This window comes from Tenrec ecaudatus, chromosome 1 (genome assembly GCF_050624435.1).
Source record: "Tenrec ecaudatus isolate mTenEca1 chromosome 1, mTenEca1.hap1, whole genome shotgun sequence".
NCBI lineage: Eukaryota > Metazoa > Chordata > Mammalia > Afrosoricida > Tenrecidae > Tenrec > Tenrec ecaudatus.
In genome coordinates, this window is record NC_134530.1 from 262868911 (window position 1) to 262887811 (window position 18901).

Consider the following 18901-nt stretch of genomic DNA (forward strand, 5'->3'; position numbering starts at 1 on the left):
CAAAGACTGCTGGTTCATGGCCGACAGCGGTTGACAAATCCCATCAGCAGGCAACATGGTAAGCCACTGGCTCAACTCTCAATAACTGGCAGTTGGATGATGAGGATACAAATGCAGGATCCAGAGAGATCCAAAAGGCAGAGAACATCATCAGAGCAAACATATGTATCAGATGCAGGCCGCCTCGTTGAAGAAACTCGTTTACAATTGCTTGGCTGCTCAGAGCAGGTCTCCTCATGGAGGTGATTACATGTTGGTACTTTTTTCCCTCTCCTCCTTTTCTATAATTCTGATCACACGTAAGTTACTCTTCATCATGGGGTTCCACATAATTCTTAGGGTTTATACATTTTTTCTTTTAATTCTTTTTTTTTTCCTGATTGTTCCTCTAACACAGCAGTTTTCAACCTGTGGGTGACAATCCCTTTGGGAGTCAAATGACCCTTCACAGGGTTTGTCTAATTCATAACAGTAGCAAAATTATAGTTAGGAAGTAGCAACGAAAATAATGTTATGGTTGGGGGTTCACCACAACATGAAGAACTGTATTAAAGGGTCGAGGCATGAGGAAGATTGAGAACCACTGTTCTAACAGATTAGTGTTAAAATATTTACCTTCAATCTTCTGCTTTTAATTTAATCATTTTATTGGGGGCTCATACAACTCCTATCACAATCCATCCATCCATCCATTGTTTCAAGCACATTTGTACATTTGTTGCCATCATCATTCTCAGAACATTTGCTTTCTACTTGAGCCCTTGGTATCAGCTCCTCACTTTTTCCCCCTACCTCCCTGCTCCCCTCGCCCTCATGAACCCTTGATAATTTATAAATTATTATTATTTTTTCAAGTCTGACTCCCATAGATTCAATTTTACTACTTTTCCCTTCTGATGTATTACCTATTTCTATAATTTTAGTATTACTTTTCTGGATTTCTGTTTTTTAATATGGTTTCCAATTTTCTTTTTATTTTGTCAGTTTATTTGTATATAGGTTACCTGAATTCTTCTAGAGTTTTGTTATATTTTCCTTGATCTGACTCCCAATCTACTGAAGATCCATTATACAATTTTTTCCTTCCTTTTTATGTATTTCTATTGTTTCTTCTTCCAGAAGATTGTCTGGCTCTGTTTTTTGTTTGTTTGTTTGTTTGTTTGTTTTTCTAGACAGTAGCGATGGTGGGTTAAATTGTTCATTTGTTTCTTTCTACTTTTTTTATGTGTTCATTTATTGCTGTAAGTGGTCGTCTGAGCACTGCTTTTGCAGTGGTCCAAACTTTTTGATATATTGTATTTTCATTCTCATTGAATTCAAGAGATTTTTTAATTCTTTTAAAATTTCTTCTACTACCCAGTGGTTAAGCAGGGGGTTATTTCATCCCATGTAGTTAAAGTTGTCCCTTGATCCTTGTTCATGTCTAATCTTACAGTATTGAGTTCTGAAAAGATGGCTTGTAGTATTGCAATGGTTTTCAATTTATTGAGTCTTGTTTTGTAGCCTCACCAAAAAACAAAACTCACTTCCATCAAGTTCATGCTAACTCATAATATCCCTATAGAACAGGGTAGACCTGCCCCTGTGACTTTCTGAGACTGTGACACTTTACAGCACGTGGTCTGTTTAGAAGAATTCATCATGTGTACTAGGGGGGTGGGGGGAAATGTATACTCTACCAGGGTGGAATGTCAAGTTGATTGATTGCATTAAGTCTTCTGTCTTTGTTGAGTTATTTTGTTATTTTGCCCTTTACCTAAAGTGGTATATTAAAATTTCCTACCATTATTTGTGACGTCGTCTTATTCTCTTTTCAATTCTGTTAGTTTAATTGATGCATTTGGGGACTTTTTTACTTTGTATTACATAATTCTTAGGCCTTTTTTTTTTCATTTTGATTCTTTCTTCTTGTTGTTCCTCTAACAGATTGGTATTAAGAGATTTGTCTTGAGTACTGTTAATTCTGTCTCCCCGTGCTTCACTTTACTACTTTACTTATCCTTTTCAATGTATTATCTATTTCTGAAATTTCAACATTCATATTCTGGACTTCTACTTGCTATTTTTACATGGTTTCATATTTTTGCCATTTATTTTATTGATCTATTCTTGTGTTGTCTTTCTGAATTCTTCTGGGCAACATAGTTGAGCTGTCCTTAGCCTGGTAGCACTGGGGCACTCATAGCTATCCCAGTGTGGATTTGATAGTAGATCCATGTGCTGTAGGAATCTCTGGTTGCTGGTTGTACAAACCAGGTGAAGGCAAGCTGAGTGGGTACTGGCCATCGTCGGCCATAGACCTAGCAGTGCTGGACTGAGTGCGAGTGCTCGCCAGTGAGTGTGGGGAGCACAGCTATGTAGGGTCATTGGCTCCCCACGGGTGGAGGAAAAGAGAAAGAAGGAAGGCAGGGATGGAAAAAATAAATAAAACAGAGGGAAAGGGAAGGCCTAAAAGAAAGTAGGCAGCAGCAACAAAAAGAAAGAAAAGAAAAATGAGGCGGGGGGGGGGGGGTACAAAAGAAATCCCAAAGCAGATTATGTTGGCATGGACACTAGCCACAAAATATGCCTGCAACAGCAAAGTGGTGCTCATTCTACGGGAGTATGCACTGCAGAATGCAAAGGGTCAGGGTGGGTGTTCCTGGACACACAGGTGATGGAGTACCCACCCCATGGTCTCAAAAGGGGAGTGCAAAGAGGAGGGGGAAAAGAGAGGGATGAACTAAGAGGCATAGGGGAAAACAATGGCACAGTACTAACATGAGGCTTAGCCACCAAACATAGCTGTGGCAGGAGCGTGGTGGTCACTCCAGGGGAGCACATGCTACCATCCCTGGAGGGTCCCACCCTGGAGACGCGGGGTAGACATGTAGACATGGAGCAGGCATTTGCTCTGCAGGGAACTAGGAAGCAGAGAGAGAAACGAGGGAGAAAGAGAACCACAATAAGGGAGTATGAAAGGACCAGGAAGGAGAAAAGGACAGAAACAAGCCAGGATGAGTGAACGTGCTGGCCAAGAAACAAAACTCCACCAGCCCTGACGCCCCGACATGGATCGGCACGCCAGTCAACGAGGCAGTGCTGGGGTGAGGTGTCTGCTCTGAAGAATCAAAAAGATGAGGGAAGGAGGAGGAAGATGTAAAAGGAAATGTAAATGAAAATATAAAAAGGAAGAAGAAGGAAAAACTAACAAAAAACATTTTTTTTAAAAAAAGTGAATAGTACATTGGCAGTATGAGGATAGGTTAGGAAGCTTGACAGGCCTCCAGGTGAGTGGAGGTGGGGGGGGGCGCACCTCTCTGCTCACTGGAAGGTTGTGCAAGGTAAGCCAGAAGATTATACTGTTTTCATTGCTGATCTTTTTCATGAGTTCTCATGCAATCCTGGACAAACAGAACTGGTTACCTAATCCTGCTGCCATCAGAATATTGCTTTGCAATACATCAAAATGGCCATGCTACACCAACTGGCAGTTTACCGATCCTGATGCCCCCTGATTCCGTTTTCTTCTCATCAGTATTTTACCTACTTTTTTTTATCATTCTGTCTAAAGTTTTGGGTTCCAGGATTATCATCCATATCCGTTTCCCTTGGTTTCTCAAGTTGTTGTTGTACTGGTCTGGATAATGTATCTGCCCAGTCCAACATCTTGAATCCCTGCTCCACACGGCTGCTTTGTGTCTTCTGGAATTAGTGTCAATTCAGAGGCAATGTCCAGTAATCCTGAAAAGTTTGATGATTTCCTTTTCTGCAATAAGCAGTGACTATCGTAAAAGGCTTAGATTCCTTGGTGGAAGGCAGGGAGAAATTTTTGGTGGCATACTGGCAACCTTCCCAAGGGAATACAGCCTCTGTCTTCAGACAAGTAACTGTGGGTTTATAAACTGGCTCAAATCTGGGAAACAAATGCGAAGTCATGCATGATTCTCTACTCGGACAATTCCACTTAGACAGCCATTCACTTTACCTAGCATTCCTCCACTTGTACAACTGAAGTAAGTATTTAATAGGTGTCCTATTTATTTCACTTCTAGGGACACCAGACCCAAGTAGCCTACACCATAAGCACATAGGTCAGACTATTCTAGTTTACTCTCTTCTTTTCTGTGCCCATTGAACTAAATAAGAAACTCTTGGTGAAATCATTATTCACAGATGATATGTTTTTATAAATGGAAAACCCCAAAAGCTCCACAAGAGAAGTACTGGAAGCTGTAGAGTAATATGGCAGAGTGGCAGGATACGAGATCAACAAACATAAGTCTATCAGACTGCTACATGCATTGCACGAGTCCACAGAAGAGGAGATAAAGGTAGTGCCGTTCACAACAGCTAAGCACAAATGGAAATATCGAGGGAGATACCTAACCGGAAAAAAGATTTGTACGAGGAGAACTACAGAACACTATTACAAGCAACCAAGACTGACCTCAACACATGGTAGACTATCCCATGCTCGTAGATCAGAAGATTTAATATAGTTAAGATGTCAGTACTGCCCAAGGCACTATACAAGTTGAATGCTATCCTAATACAAATATCAGTGTCCTTTTTCAAAGAACTGGAATAATTGATGACCAACTTCGTATGGAGGGGGAAGAAGTGCAGAATTAGAGAACCCCTCAAATAGAAGGATAAAGTCGGAGGGCTTGCTTTACCGGACTTTGGCACCTACTGTACAATCCACAGTGGTCAAAACAGTGTGTTACTGGTATAATGACAGACATTGAGACCAGTGGAAAAGAACTGAAAACCCAGAAATGAATCATCAGCATACAGACAACTGATCTTCAATAAGGGCCCAAAAAACATCATATGGGAAGTTGACGCCCTCTTCAACTAGTGGTGCTGGAAAAAAATGGATATCTACCTGCAGAAAATTGAAGCAAAACCCTTACCTCACTCCATGCACAAGAATAAATTCAAGGTAGATCACAGACCTCAACGTAAAACCCCAAACCATTAGGGCCATCAATGAGAGAACCTTAAAACTTTGGTGCAGGGAATACACAGGCTACCAGAAATAGGAAAGGCCACAAACACAGAAGAGGCACAAATTAACAAATGGAACATACTGAAGATGACACACCTGTGTACATCAAAAGCCTTCGCCAAGAGAGTAATAGAGAGCCCTCAGACTGGGAAAACATCTTCAGCAATGACACATCAGACAAAGGCCTTATCACTAAAATCTACAACATTCTGCTAGCCTACAATAAGAAAAAAAACAAATAACCCATTGAGGCAAAAGACCTGAACAGAAGTTTCATAAAGGCGGAAATTCAAATGGCCAACAAACATATGAGAAATTGTTCCCTAGCATTAGCCATAAGAGAAATGCAGATTAAAACAACTATGAGAAACCACTTGACACCCTCAAAAGTAGCCCAGTTAAAAAAAAAAAAAACAGAAAGCAGCAAGTGTTGGAGGGGATGTGGTGAGACAGGAACTCTGCTCCACTGCTGGTGGTCCTATAGGTATGTGCAGCCATTATGGAAATTGAGGTGGCGACACCTAAAACAAACGGAAAGTGAGCTACCCTATGACCCAGTAATCCCCCTACTGGGCATATACCCAGAAGAAGTAAGAGACAGTCCACGACCACACATCTGTCCTCCAATGTTCAGCACAGCACAGTACAGTTCACAATCACAAAGAATTGGAAACAGCCTAAATTCCCATCAACAGATGAATAGATGAAAAAAAACTCTGATATATACATTCAATAGAGTACTATGCATCCCTAAAAAGCAACGAAGAGCGCATGAAGCACATGGGAAGGGTTGGAGGAAATGATGCTAAGTGAAGTAAGCCAAGATCAAAAGGCCAAGAATAACACGAGTCCACTGAGGTAAGCCTGAAAGCACAAGGGACACAGGGGAAAAGTCACCAAGGGCATAAATTCTTGGGGCAAAGTCCAGGCACTCTGGAAGTGGTTGGACCAAACCTAGAGATGAATATGGCAGCCAACTAAAAAGGAGGAGAAATGTTGGGGGCGGGGGGAGCCATGGATAGTGGGGGAAGAGTACACTAACCCACACAGGGTTGGGGGGAGTATTTTTCATGTCTCCACAGGAAAGCAAGAAAGGGACCAGACCTCAACCTGGGGCTCCAACTCTTAAGGGCAACAGACCAGCATGAAACAGCAAATTAACAGAAAGGTCTGTGGATTCAGGCCCCACTCCCAGCTACATCGACCCCCTCCCCAGAATCCACTACAGTGGACAGCACTGAAGATACAGCTCGGAGAGAATGGCAGGTCTGTCCAGACCACACAGAAGTAAACTAAGAGAGAAAGAGAGTGGACTGCAACCTGGATCCCCAGGACGACATTCCTGCTGGGAGCAGTCAATGCACAGAGAGGACCATGGGGCTGGCCCCACCGTGAGACACGGCATCCCCTCACTGGCTCACAGGGCTACGGGGGACAGCCCTGGAGACACAGAGTGGGAACTGTTTCTGGTCTGACCCCCTACACGCACCTGAGCGAGACACGAAGAGAGCACAGCAGAACAACAAGGGGAGAAAAACAATGGAGTACATCCTCAGGGGGAAGAACAACAGTAACTTGGACAAAGGGGGGCAGTGGGTGGAATAAGATATGAAAATAATATAATTTATAACACATCAGAGGTTCACAAGGGTGGGAGAGGAGGTGAGGGAGGGGGGAAAGTGCTGATACCAAGGACTCAAACAGAAAGAAAATATTTTGAAAATGATCATGGAAACATATGTACAAATATGCTTGATTCAGTTTATGTATGGATTTGTCAGGGGAAGCCAGCCCCTAACACGTCATTATGGGTCCGGTAGGCAAAATTGTACAGCGATAATAACTAAAGATTATAGTAAAGTTATAGAGAGCATGGGAGATAGAAGTATTGAAATAAATGGAGTCAAACACAATTCATGGTAGCGTGCTCACCTCAGCCCAGCTTGGTGATCCACTGGAGGGAGAGAGAGAATCTTTAATGCTAGCTCAGGCTTTTGTATAGTCTCTGGGGACATGCAAGTCCCCTCATTGCAGGTGAGGACCCACGTCACAGGAAGGGATTGCGCTATAGGTAATTCAGTAATGGGAGGGGATGATCTAGGGATATCCACACAATAGGAAGAGGAGGGTTTGGGGGTACACATGTGGCAAGATGGGAGGATCCTAGATACAGGATGGCAGCCTAACTTTGGATATCACAGAGCCAGTTTGGCCTGTTCCCTGGCTCAACTGATAGAGACCATTATCAGTGGGGTGGCAACTCCACTTACAGGAACTAAGCTAATGATCTCAGGCCCCCACCCTGGAGACAGCAGTCTGGCAGGGACTGCCTTCAGGGAAGATGCCTGTGAGCATCTGACCTCCCCTACATACGGATTGTTACAAGAGCTGTAAGAGCCCCCAATATAATTATTTATTTAAATTGTTTGAATGTTTAAAAAAAGGAACTCTTTCAACTGATTGGCTATTCGTAGCAGACCTCATCATGGAGGTGATTAGACTATATCAGCTTGCAGAATGGGGAAAGGCTACATCATTACACAATTACCACACCACTGAGAATATCTGCCCATCCAAATTGACACACAACCATTGCCTTCACGGGTGAAGTGGAGGGGCGGGCTGCAGAATAAAGCACACGTTCTACCCGTCCCTACTCTGTTCCATACATGCTATCCTCCTTATCTTGTACATTACCTCACCACAAGTGGAGAAATCAAATGTCTTCAGTTTCGTTAGACCTGCGAAATAAGACTAAAAGTCAACTGACTCAGGTAGGCTAACTTTTACCCACTTATGAAGGCCTGAAAGGTAGACAGAACTGCCCCAGGGGAGATCAGGTGGCATCAGGTGACTCACAGTGATGTACGTTGCTTTACGTTTGGGTCTTTCTTAATAGGTAGCACATTCCTCAACACTGAACCAAAGAATTCTAAGGATTTCTGTACTACGTTGTATCCTTCCGGGAATCAACAGGAGCACATTAACATTCAGCTAGATGATGAGTGTCTTAGTGAGAAGGAATAGTGTGAATAAAGTGCCTAGTCCAAAGGATCTGCCTGCCCAAGGCAGAGATACTCAGTTCCCACGGGTTCATAGATGGCGCTCACCCTGTGTTGATTGTCCTTATTTACTTTGAGTGTTCTTAAGACAAACACCACACACCTGATCGCTGAGCAGGGCAGGAGGAATCATCGAAGCAGGCGTTGTCATCAGGGCACAGCCTCGTGCCGTTTTCTCGTAATCCATGGCAACCACAGAGCTGTCGTGTAAACCGCAGAGACCATGATTATTTTTGCTCTTTGAGTCCTGAAAGTGGGCAGATCTTGCTTGGCATTGTGGTCACAATATCAGCATGTTGTCTCGCCGCTCACAACCTGGGAGCTCTTAAGAGTAGAGGGCACATAACCCAGGGACTGCGAATGGGCAGGGGAATTTTGTGGCCCATCACTTTGTTTTTCTCTTTCTAATGTCACAACCACAAAGTGACTCACCACATCTCTCTCTTAGCTCCTGCCAGGGGATGGGGCGGTTGAAAGGGAGCAGAACATCAAGGTGTTGTGAAGTGCATTTGCATTTGGGGCTTGGGAGTCAATGGTCTCTGTTCCCAGCCAAGACTGGGCTCCTGGCTTTGGGATTTGAATGAACACAAAGCTAGAAAGCAAAGGTGTGTGTGTGTGTGTGTGTGTGTGTGTTGATTCCACGTGGAAGAATAGTTGATGCTGGTTGCTTACTTCTGGCAGGGTGAGAACTCCATATCCTGGAGCTCAGGTGGTAAAGTTCTTGGTGGAATGCCAACCCTTGACTCTCTTCCTCTTGTCTCCTTCATGTGTGTGTGTGTGTGTGTGTGTGTGTGTGTGTGTGTGTGTGTGTGTGTGTGTGTGTGTTGATTCCACGTGGAAGAATAGCTGATGCTGGTTGCTTACTTCTGGCAGGGTGAGAACTCCATATCCTGGAGCTCAGGTGGTAAAGTTCTTGGTGGAATGCCAACCCTTGACTCTCTTCCTCTTGTCTCCTTCATCTCCAGTGGCCTGGTTCACATTTGACCCCAACTCTGGCCACCGAGACATCATTTTGTCCAATGACAACCAGACAGCCACGTGTAGCAGCTATGACGACCGGGTGGTGCTAGGCACAGCTGCGTTCTCCAAGGGTGCGCACTACTGGGAGCTACGTGTGGACCGCTATGACAGTCACCCTGACCCTGCCTTTGGGGTCGCCAGGGTCAATGTAGCCAAAGACATGATGCTGGGCAAGGATGACAAGGCCTGGGCCATGTATGTGGACAACAACCGCAGCTGGTTCATGCATTGCAACTCTCACACCAACAGGTATGCTCCCCTACCTTGCCTCCTCTCCTTGGGAAGAAAGGGATCTGGAAATGAGATATGTCATTGGATCAGTGCCTCGTCTGTGCTTCCTCCTGCCAGGCAGCAGTGAGGGGTGGGGGTGGGGGGTGGATTAGCCTCTTAGTCCACCTCTTCCAGATTTGACTCGGACCAGATGGAAGTGTCTGTTACCTCCAGACAGGATGAGCGTATGCATTAGGAGAGAGTAGAGTAGGCTTGGCCCAGATAGCTTTTCCCATCCCCTCATTTCCCAAAGTTACCCAGTGAGGCACATGAGAGGGATCCCCATGTCATCATTTACTAGGCCCTTTTTCCGCTAAAACTTGGGTATTCTTTCTGGTTCTGCTACCCCTTTCTTTATACATCATCTTCTGAAGTTCAGTCAGTGTAGCATTAACTGGCGGGTGCCCTCGCAGCAGTTGCTGGATCGCTGTTTAGCAAGTGGGACCAAGACACTTCCCCTCCCACTGGCACATGTTCAGGGACATGTAGCAATGTCATGGAGACAGTGTCCTCTCTCACAGGGAAGTGGGAGGTAGGGAGGATCATCAAGGTCACTTTTAGGGCTCTGCCAAGATCCCACAGCTGCTGCTTTCCTCTGAGGCTGGGATCTGAGAATGATGCACTTGGGTAGGCATGGGAGCCATGGGACCTAAGGGAAATAGATCTTGTGGCCGACCGGATCTCAGAGGAACAGAGAGGGCAGGTTCATGCTTGCGAGGAAAGAGGGCTCTGGGGCTGCACTACAGGAGTGCACCAGGGCCCTTCCTGGAACTTCTGGACACGTTGGTCTCTCCATGGACACACAGCGCGCAGGCAGACTCCACCTCCGCGCTTCCTCTCTTCCCCTTAAAAGGATTCAGTATTTCTCCTTGTCAAGTTAGGTGGGGCAGATGATAGAAAATGGAGTTGCCACAGCCTGGCTCTGCCTCCGTCCTGGGCTGCTAAAAAGCCATCTCCCAGGTAGGAGAGGTGACGTGCTTACCGGGAGCCCATCTCACTGGGCCTCAGCTTTCTGAGTCAACCTCTGCCTTCTGCTTTGGCTATCCTGCAGACCACCACCAGGAGTGCCCTTCTCAGTCAGCCAACCGCCAGGGATGCCTGGTCTGATCCCCACTTAGTGCCCGAGGAGCCTGGAGGATCCTAGGATGTGGTTGACATCGAGAAGCCAGACCCTGCCTATGTTTCTTGTGCTCTAGGCAGAAATCCATTTTTGCAGCAGCTTAAGCCCGCCTCGAATCAGCAGTTCGAAACCATGAGTCCCTCCAAGGGAGTAACTGGAGTCTCTCTCTTCCTGTACAGAGTCATAGCCTAGGAAACCCAAAGGAGCAGTCCTACTCTGTGCTAGAGGGTTCCTATGAGTCAGAATCGACTCGATGGCAATTGAATTTGGTTATTTTTGTTTGAGTGGCATGTTCAGCCCCAGCCCTCTTTGCTCTGTGCCCTGTACCCTCCAAATTGACCCCAAGGCTGAAGCTGTTGGCAATCCTCTCACGACCCTGAAGGGCCCTTCCCTACTTGGCTGAGTTCAAAAGCTCACTTTTGCTCAATTAAAGTCAAAATGGCCACCAAGGAGAACCTGGTGATCCAAGTAATCACAATGAGCATTTCGTTCTTGTGTGCCCAGCATTGTAGAAACCACTTGTGCTATGTCATTCAAGCCTCAAAAAAGGTTTATTATCACCATTTTACAGGTTATGAAACTGGGGCTTAGGAAGATTAAGTAACCAATTGGAACCAGGCCAACTGAACACAGACTCTCTGAGCATAGGTATCCCTACTCTTAATTGGGCCAGCAAGCATTTCTTGGCGATTTACTGTCCTTTCCAATCTCTTGGTGCTTTAATTCAGGAATCAGTTGCCATTGATTTGACTTTAACTCATGGCAACTCTATGTGTCAGAATAGGAGGGTTTTCAAAGAAGACTGTCAGGTCTTTCTTCCGAGTATCAAAGTGTGGATGTGAACCACTAACTTATCAGTTAGCAGTCGAGCATACTTGCAACACTTAGGGACTCTGAGGCTTCAGTACAAACCATAAATATCAGGGCAAACAGAAGGCAATTTGGGGAGTGGACAATTTTATTTGCATTATTTCTGCGTGTAGAAGATGCAGGTGAGGGAGCTTGAGGAGAGGACGGCAGTCAAGACAGAAGTCAGGCAGGTGAGCCCCAGTGAGGACCTGGGCCAGGCACCACGTCCTTTCCCTTCAGCCTGCCACCTAGTTCCACTGCCCAAATGGCACCAATGGGTCATTTCTGGTTTGCTTTCTCCCCTGCTGAATCGTGCCATTGGCCCCTAGCACCTTCACCAAAACTTGTCCAAGAATTCCCTCTAGCCAATCCTCATGAAAATTTGGAATCTCACAAATTCCTTTCAACAGCTTTTCTGTGTTGAAACCCAGAGCTCTCCACCCACCCCCCTTCCACCCACCCCCACCCCACAACCCATCCCCTCACCCCTGGCCCATCATACCATTAGCTGATCAACACATTCCTAATCAGGAAAGGACATAAGTGATTCTTTCCTGAGCGAGGAGCAAAAGGGCCAGGGGCTAAGACCCCAGCTTTGTACTTAAGGGGAGATAGAGGCTAATGTATTTGTCCAGGTTAGCAGAAAGCCCTACTGGGAGAGCATTCTTCATTAAAGATTTATTTTAGGGACATTTGAACCGATTGTGATGATGTATCTACAACTCTTTAGAAGGAATTTAACTGTGGATGTGTATGATATGTGAATAGTATATCAAGAAAACTAATGGAGGAAAAAAGAAAGAAAGAAAAGAAAAGGGATCAAATTTGACCTGTGGTCACCATGGGTGAAGGTGGAAGAGTTTTTGCTTAGGGGCATTGAGTTTATGTGAATGCTGGAGGAACAATTTAGAAACGGATATCAATAATGGTTACAAAACACAAAGAATAGAATCAATGGCACTGAATTATACGTGCAGAAATGGTTGAATTGGAGAATGTTTTGTTGTATATATTTTTGCCACGATTGAAAAAAAAATACATTCATTAAAATGAGTACAAGGAAAAGGAAATTGTTCCAAAATTGATTGTGGTAATGATTATACAACTCGATATGATTGAATTGTTCAATTTTATGATATGTGGATAAAGTGCCAATGAAACTGTTAAAAAAAAACAAGATTCATTTTTGCCTGCCGCCCTTGAATTCCTACTGAGTTTAAGACCCAGCAGCTGTAACATCACATAACACTTAGCCAGAGCTTCATAATTTACATTTTCAAGTTTACACTTCTTGTCACTGATGGGCTGGATGGTAATTTAGAGAACCAGATTCCAGATCAGCACCTACTCCTTCTGTAGTGAGCTGCCTTCTGTGGGTCCTAGATGTCAATAAGTTTGGTATGGACATAGTATTTTTTTAAGGAAGCCCTGTGGCGCAGTAGTTAAACATTCAGCTGCTACCAGAAAGGTTGCCAGTTCAAACCCACCCAGCATCTCCATAGAAAAAAGATGGTGATTGGTCTCATAAAAAATTATAGCCTACAAAAAAATCGTATGGGGGCAGTTCTCTTATGTCACATGGGTTTGCTATGTGTCAAAATCAACGTGGCGGTACTTAACAACGATAAGTTTGCTTCTAGGAAGATGAGCTGAGTGGTGGGATCCTTTCAACCTTCCATCTTCACAGCCTCCAGGGAGAGAGTTGAAAAGTGACCAGTTCTTCCTTTGGCAGGTAGCCATGTCTTCTCTATCCACTTTCCATGGGCCACGTTTCCAAACCTTACTCATCAAACCCCTAACTCCCTGGAGTTGGGAGTGTGAATGGCAGGTAAGGTCTCCACATATTGCCCTTCCAATGGTTCCTGCACGTCAAGAAAAGGCTTCTTACCATGGGCCTTGCTTTTCAGATGAAAGTCCTCCCGGCATCCTTCAGATGGTTCTCCGGGGTTATCAACTATATCCCAGACTCATTGTGGTGATGGTTGTTCTTGGGACTTGTCTTTGCAGGACAGAAGGTGGGGTGTGTAAAGGGGCCACGGTTGGCGTGCTGCTGGACCTGAACAAGCATACCCTGACCTTCTTTATTAATGGGCAGCAGCAGGGCCCCACAGCTTTCAGTCATGTGGATGGGGTCTTCATGCCAGCTCTCAGCCTCAACCGCAATGTTCAGGTACTGCAGTTGCTCCCGTCAGGGCTGGTCTGTTTTCCAAACCCTTGATTGCCTGTATGCCCCTTAGTACCCCTCGGTAAGTTACAAAGTACCCGCTCAGGCAGCCTACTTCGGCGGATTCCCTGGAGCCCATCTCCCTTTCCACCGTACATTTCTATTTTCTCACTTGTAACAAGCAGGGATTCTGAGGCTGGCCATTAGTAAGACATCAGGGGAAGAAGGGATAAAGGAAAAAAACAAAGAGTAACTCCATCTAAGGGGGTCTCTCTCCGGAGAGTTTCCAGGGAGAGATTGCAGCGATAGAAGAGGGAAGTCAGAAGTTGCTTGCCTACAGTGGTCCTGATGGTCCACCATGTGCTGCTGGGAGTGGGGTCGGGGGTCGGGGGGCATCCCATGGGGGATGCTGAGACCTCATGTGACTTTTCACTGAGAGGAGAAATAAAGGAGAGTTGGAGAGCAAGACCTTCTAAGTGGATGGGCATCTTCCTTTGTCCCCTCTCACCACTCCCTGATCCATCTTCTCAGTGTTGCTCCCTGGGGCAGTCAGGAAGCTTGCCCTTTTACATGTCAGGGCTGGGGCCCATACCTAGGTAGGTAGATGCTGACAGCTCCCGAGAGTTCCAAAGTGGACAGAGATACAATCAGAGCCAGTGAGGATGAGAAAACTGGAGGGAGCATGACGACTAATCTTTAGGAGAGTCCTCTTCCCCCAGGCAGGCTACCGTCCCAGGATACGGGGTCTTTAGTAATACATCTAATTAGTCTACTTATGCCTCCACTCACTGCAAAAGGGACTTGAGGTCATTATTCCACCTGGTTAGTGAACTAGATCCAAGAAGGGCAAGAGGGTCATGGAAAGAAACAAGCACAGTCGCTGAGAACCAGTGCACCTGCTGTGAGAGAGCCGCACACTTACCTGCGCAAGGAGCCCTGGTGGTACGGGGATCACAAGTTGGGTTGTGAGCCACGTGGAAGCTGTGGGAAAACAAAAACCCAGGCCATTGTGGAACCCAGGCCTACTAGGACAGAGGGTCAAACCCTCTGTCATCGAAACACCTAGGCCTTGTGTCGCCGCTACTGGGCTATCCAACAAACCCACATTTAACTACCTAGCGAGATTGCGCTGGTACTTGGTTGCTCCTGGTGATGGTACTCAGCTGGCAGAGGATTTTGCCTAGGGGTTGTGCTGTTGAGGCTTCCTCCTTTCACGCTTGTCCTATCTTCTTTCCCAGGTCACCCTGCACACAGGATTAGATGTGCCCACAAACCTTGGCCGGCCCAAAATGTCAAGCAATTAACCCCCATGGCTGGCGCTCCACCTGCGGCTCCAGCCTGCGGCGCTCCTGGAAGAAGAGCCCTGGCATCCTAAACGCATTCAAATAACCCACGGGGCAAGCTGACCAGCCACTGCATATCTTACAAACACATTGTCTTTGGCAGACAGAGAGTGGGTTTGCAGGCCGTGTTTACTCATTCTACTGTCAGCTGTAAAGTAGGCGTTTCTTATTCATACCGCCTCCATGTGACAAACACTGATGGAAAAAAAGGACCTTTCTCAAGGGAGTGAGGAGGAAGCCATCTTGGGTCTTATGCCCTTGTTTCTGGCTCCCTGTTGTTACCTTGTCTTCGGGGGCAGGATGGGAGAGGATGGAGGGCAACCTTTGGGACTGGCATTACTAGAGCAGAGGCAGGAAACAGCATGTCCTTTCTTTCCCCAGTCTGAGCTCTTTGCTGGAAAACCACTCCTTCAGAGTCCAAGGCTGCCAGTTCTCCTCTTGGCGAGGACAAGTTCCCTTTAGATGTTGGGTCCTGTGGCCTTTCAGTAAGCACTGTTCCTACAGACCTCATTCGGGATTGGGAGAAAGCGTTGGTGTTTGCCTCTCCTTGAACTGTTGAGAACCGTTTAAAATTGTTTCTTTAGGTCCTTTATTAACCACACACACCACCAGTCTGCTTGCTACCGCTCATTCACTCAGTCTCAAACACAGTGAAAACCCCCGATTTGAATGACCGTGTGATAGTGTTCACTCAGTCGGTTCTCCTGTCTGGAACTGCCTCCCCAAAAAGCTAACTGAAAGTGTACTGCGCCGCTCCTCTCAGCAGCGCGACCCTCGGATTCGCAATAAGCGTGTAGGATGAAGACCATGGGGAAACCTCTCTGACCCTCCTCCCCTTCGCTGTGAGAGCAGGCCCGAGTAGCCCCGGGGCAGGGCTGTTCTGCAGGCGTGGGGAAGCAGAGGACCTCTGAAGAAGGCAAGAAATAAAATAGGCAGGATTATTAATTTCTGGATAATCTCGGATGATAATGAGTGAGGGGTCCCTGGGCCAGAGTGCTCAGAGCAAGGGTCTGGGTCGCAAGGTCACGAGTGGCCAGGGCTTTTTTGAGAAGGGTGACTTAGGCAGTAGTGCTGGGGTTCTTCCTGTGTCTATCAGACCCATAAGTCTAGTCTTTGTGTGCAAATTTGAATTTTGTTGGGCCTGTTTCTCCCACTTGCCTCCCATTCTAAGTAGGATTTTCTATGATGGCCCTGGTCGGAACAGTAAAAAATAGCAGCCAAGCACCATCTATCTACCCAGTAGTTCTTCTAATCTCAGGCTAGAGGAGGTTCTTCTAATCTCAAGCTGAGGAGTAATTTATCTGTTTACTGGCTTTAGTATTTCCTTTTTATACAATTTTTCAATGATTCATAAACCAAACACCAACTGTGTTTACTAGGTTCTGTATCCTTGTTTCGATACTGTACTTCCTTTCTGAGGAACCACCGGCCAATGCTGTGCAGATATTTTACCCCATTATCCAGAGGACCCAACAATCCTACCTCAAAGCTCATGCTCTTTGATCGCAAAGCTGACTGGACCAGCTTTTCCCAGAGATGTGATAAGCAAGACCAGCTGCCCAGTATCTTCAGGAACTGCCTGGAACCATGTTTAAGCCATCATGGCAAGGTCTCGGAATCATCTGCTCAATGGAAGCCAAAACCTCACCTCTTCATTCTTGTCCCATTGAGTACATCCTTGGGTACACAAGAGAGCCCTTCCTTCTATCCTAAAGCACCCCACCCTCTAGCCAGAGAGGCCATTCAAAGAGCGGGCTGCTGATGTCCTGTTCTGTGTGGCTGCATCTCTCTGCTTCTATTTCCCTTTGGCTTTGCTCGTTAGCCAGAGCTCTGGGTTCAATTGTTTGGCATGTGGGAAAGATTTCTAAAGACTGGAGGAAGCAAAGAAAAGCTGAGAAAGCCATGACCAGCAGGTCCAGCAGGTTCTAATACCATCCATTTGGAAAAAAATGTTTCATAATCTTTTGGAAAAGCTGTGGCCAGCTCTTGGGAATTGAGAACAAGACTGGGAGTCTGAGCGACCGGGCTAGCAGCAGAGGCAGCTCTCTATAGTGGAGACCAGAAGGGAAGACAGTGGAACTCCAGCATCACCAAGGCCAGGATCATAAGCCACCCTGGCCCCAAGGAAGATCACTTATCTTTGGAGAGCATGGTGACCTTGGCCTGTCCTGGAATTTTGCACCCCTTCCCATGAGCCAGCATCTGAGTTGGGGAGATGTGGAACATAGGGAAAGGAAACCCCCCAATTTAAGGTGACCTCTTTGAGAAGAGAATGACCTGCTGAGACTGCTTTCTACTTTACAGGTATGTCCAGAAGCCCTGTGAGCGCTGGGAGCAGGGGGAAATTCTGCCTTTTTTTTTTTTTTTACCCTTACAAGAGCCCATAAGCAATACTGCTGGTACCAGGATCCATCTCAAGCTATCCTGAAGCCGCCTCTCCTGTCCTCAGCACAACATACCTTTCAGGGATAAGATCAGACCCAAAAGGGAAGGACAGGTCATTTTGGAGGCTCAGAGAAACAAAGAGGAAGCCTACCAACGTCCTGTGGCCTTCCATACAAAGCCTTCCTAGCGAGCTCCTGGGATCCAGGTCACGGGATTCTCACCTGCCACTAAATTCTCTGCTACTTGACAACACGATAACATTGTTGTACATAGAAATTATATCAAGATGCTTTTGTTGAGTAGGTTGAAGAATAACTTTGGGCAAATTTACCTAGCAGTTTTGGTAAGAAAGCAAGTTCAAGTAGTTTAAAATGTCACGTTCCATTGCATTGTAAATAATGCCTTTGTAAAGTAGTTTGACAGTTTGTTCTTTGATAGTGAGCCAGTTGGATCAAAGTATATGCCTTTCCCTTGAAATTGAAACCTCCCTGGAAATCTCTTTTTAAAACATCCTCATTGCAAGCATCCCAGTGCCTAATGTGAAGCAGGAGACGGCAGTCCTCATGGCTCTGCTGTCCCTCCCTGTCTGTCATGTTTGGTAAACTGATGCTTTCAATTAACGAGGGCATCATTAGTAAATGTCCCGCATATATAAAACTCTATATAGTCCTAGACAGAATCTATCAGCCCCATGTGTACTTTACGGTTGGAACAGCACCCATGTATGCCTCCCCCTGTAGCTCGCCAAATTCAGGAAGGGTTAAACTTTCTGGGGTGCACCTGGGGAAAACTGTGGTGTTCATGGAAGCAGGTTTTTCTCCCTGCTCTAAGCCCTTATTTGGTCCTTAGAGACTCTTTTATAACCCCATCTGGTGGCTCCAAGCTCTCTGGCCACCAGAGGAAGCCCCAGAGGCAGACTCAGTATGTACTTCTCCCATAGATGTCTGCATCTACACCCATTAATTCTAACAGAGTGAAAGGCTTTGTCCCCCCCCTCCCCCATGAAGGAACATTCCAGAGTCAGTGAGCAAAAGGCTTCCGCATAGATGGGGCTGCTGCAGGTGGTGGGTCATCTGCTGCCTCTAAAATGATGGGGATGGTCAAATCCTTCTGGGGCTTCAATATGTGAATGCTGAAAGACTGTGACAGGGCCATAGGCTTCTGCCTTGGTTGCTCAACCCACTACATGTCAGTAGCAACCAATACTGTCTCTAGCTATTGCTCAAGGACTCCTTGGAGGAAGGGCAAGGCTACCCCCGGTTTAAAACTGTTGCGTTATTATAATAGCTCATCATGTCACAATACGTGCAAAGTATGAACTTAGAGACTTTATCATAATATCAAGACCATTGTTTCTGAGAGTTCTTCTGTACCGTGGCACATTGTTAGCTGGAGCAGGTAGGGAACAAGGGTGTGAGCTGTAAACAGAAGTCGCCCTGGCATGTCTCACATCTCATGCACTGAAAATCTCCCCCACATCCTAGAAGGCAAATCGTACCTTCATTTTCCCTTGCTACTTTTTACTAGAGGAAACAGGAATTTTCTAATGGGTTTGTGGGCTTCAACTGGTTTGAAAAACAAAACAACTAAAAAAAAAAAAAAAACTAATCAGATATGGCGAGCACATATTCAAGGTCTCTGCAGACCCTGAGAAATCCCGGGCCTTTCCCTTACAAGTGAGCCAAGCCAGTAGTT

At 45.9% G+C, this 18901-nt stretch overlaps 1 protein-coding gene across 3 annotated transcripts in view; it reads left to right on the forward strand.

Moving 5' to 3' along the window:
- Positions 1-14782, forward strand: part of TRIM67 (tripartite motif containing 67) — a 66509-nt gene extending 51727 nt beyond the window's left edge. For all 3 annotated transcript variants that reach the window (XM_075540603.1, XM_075540604.1, XM_075540605.1), the window contains 3 exons: positions 9021-9324; positions 13322-13484; positions 14717-14782. In XM_075540603.1, the coding sequence (XP_075396718.1) occupies positions 9021-9324; positions 13322-13484; positions 14717-14782 (533 nt within the window). The remainder of the gene's footprint in view (positions 1-9020; positions 9325-13321; positions 13485-14716) is intronic.
- Positions 14783-18901: the final 4119 nt, after the last annotated feature.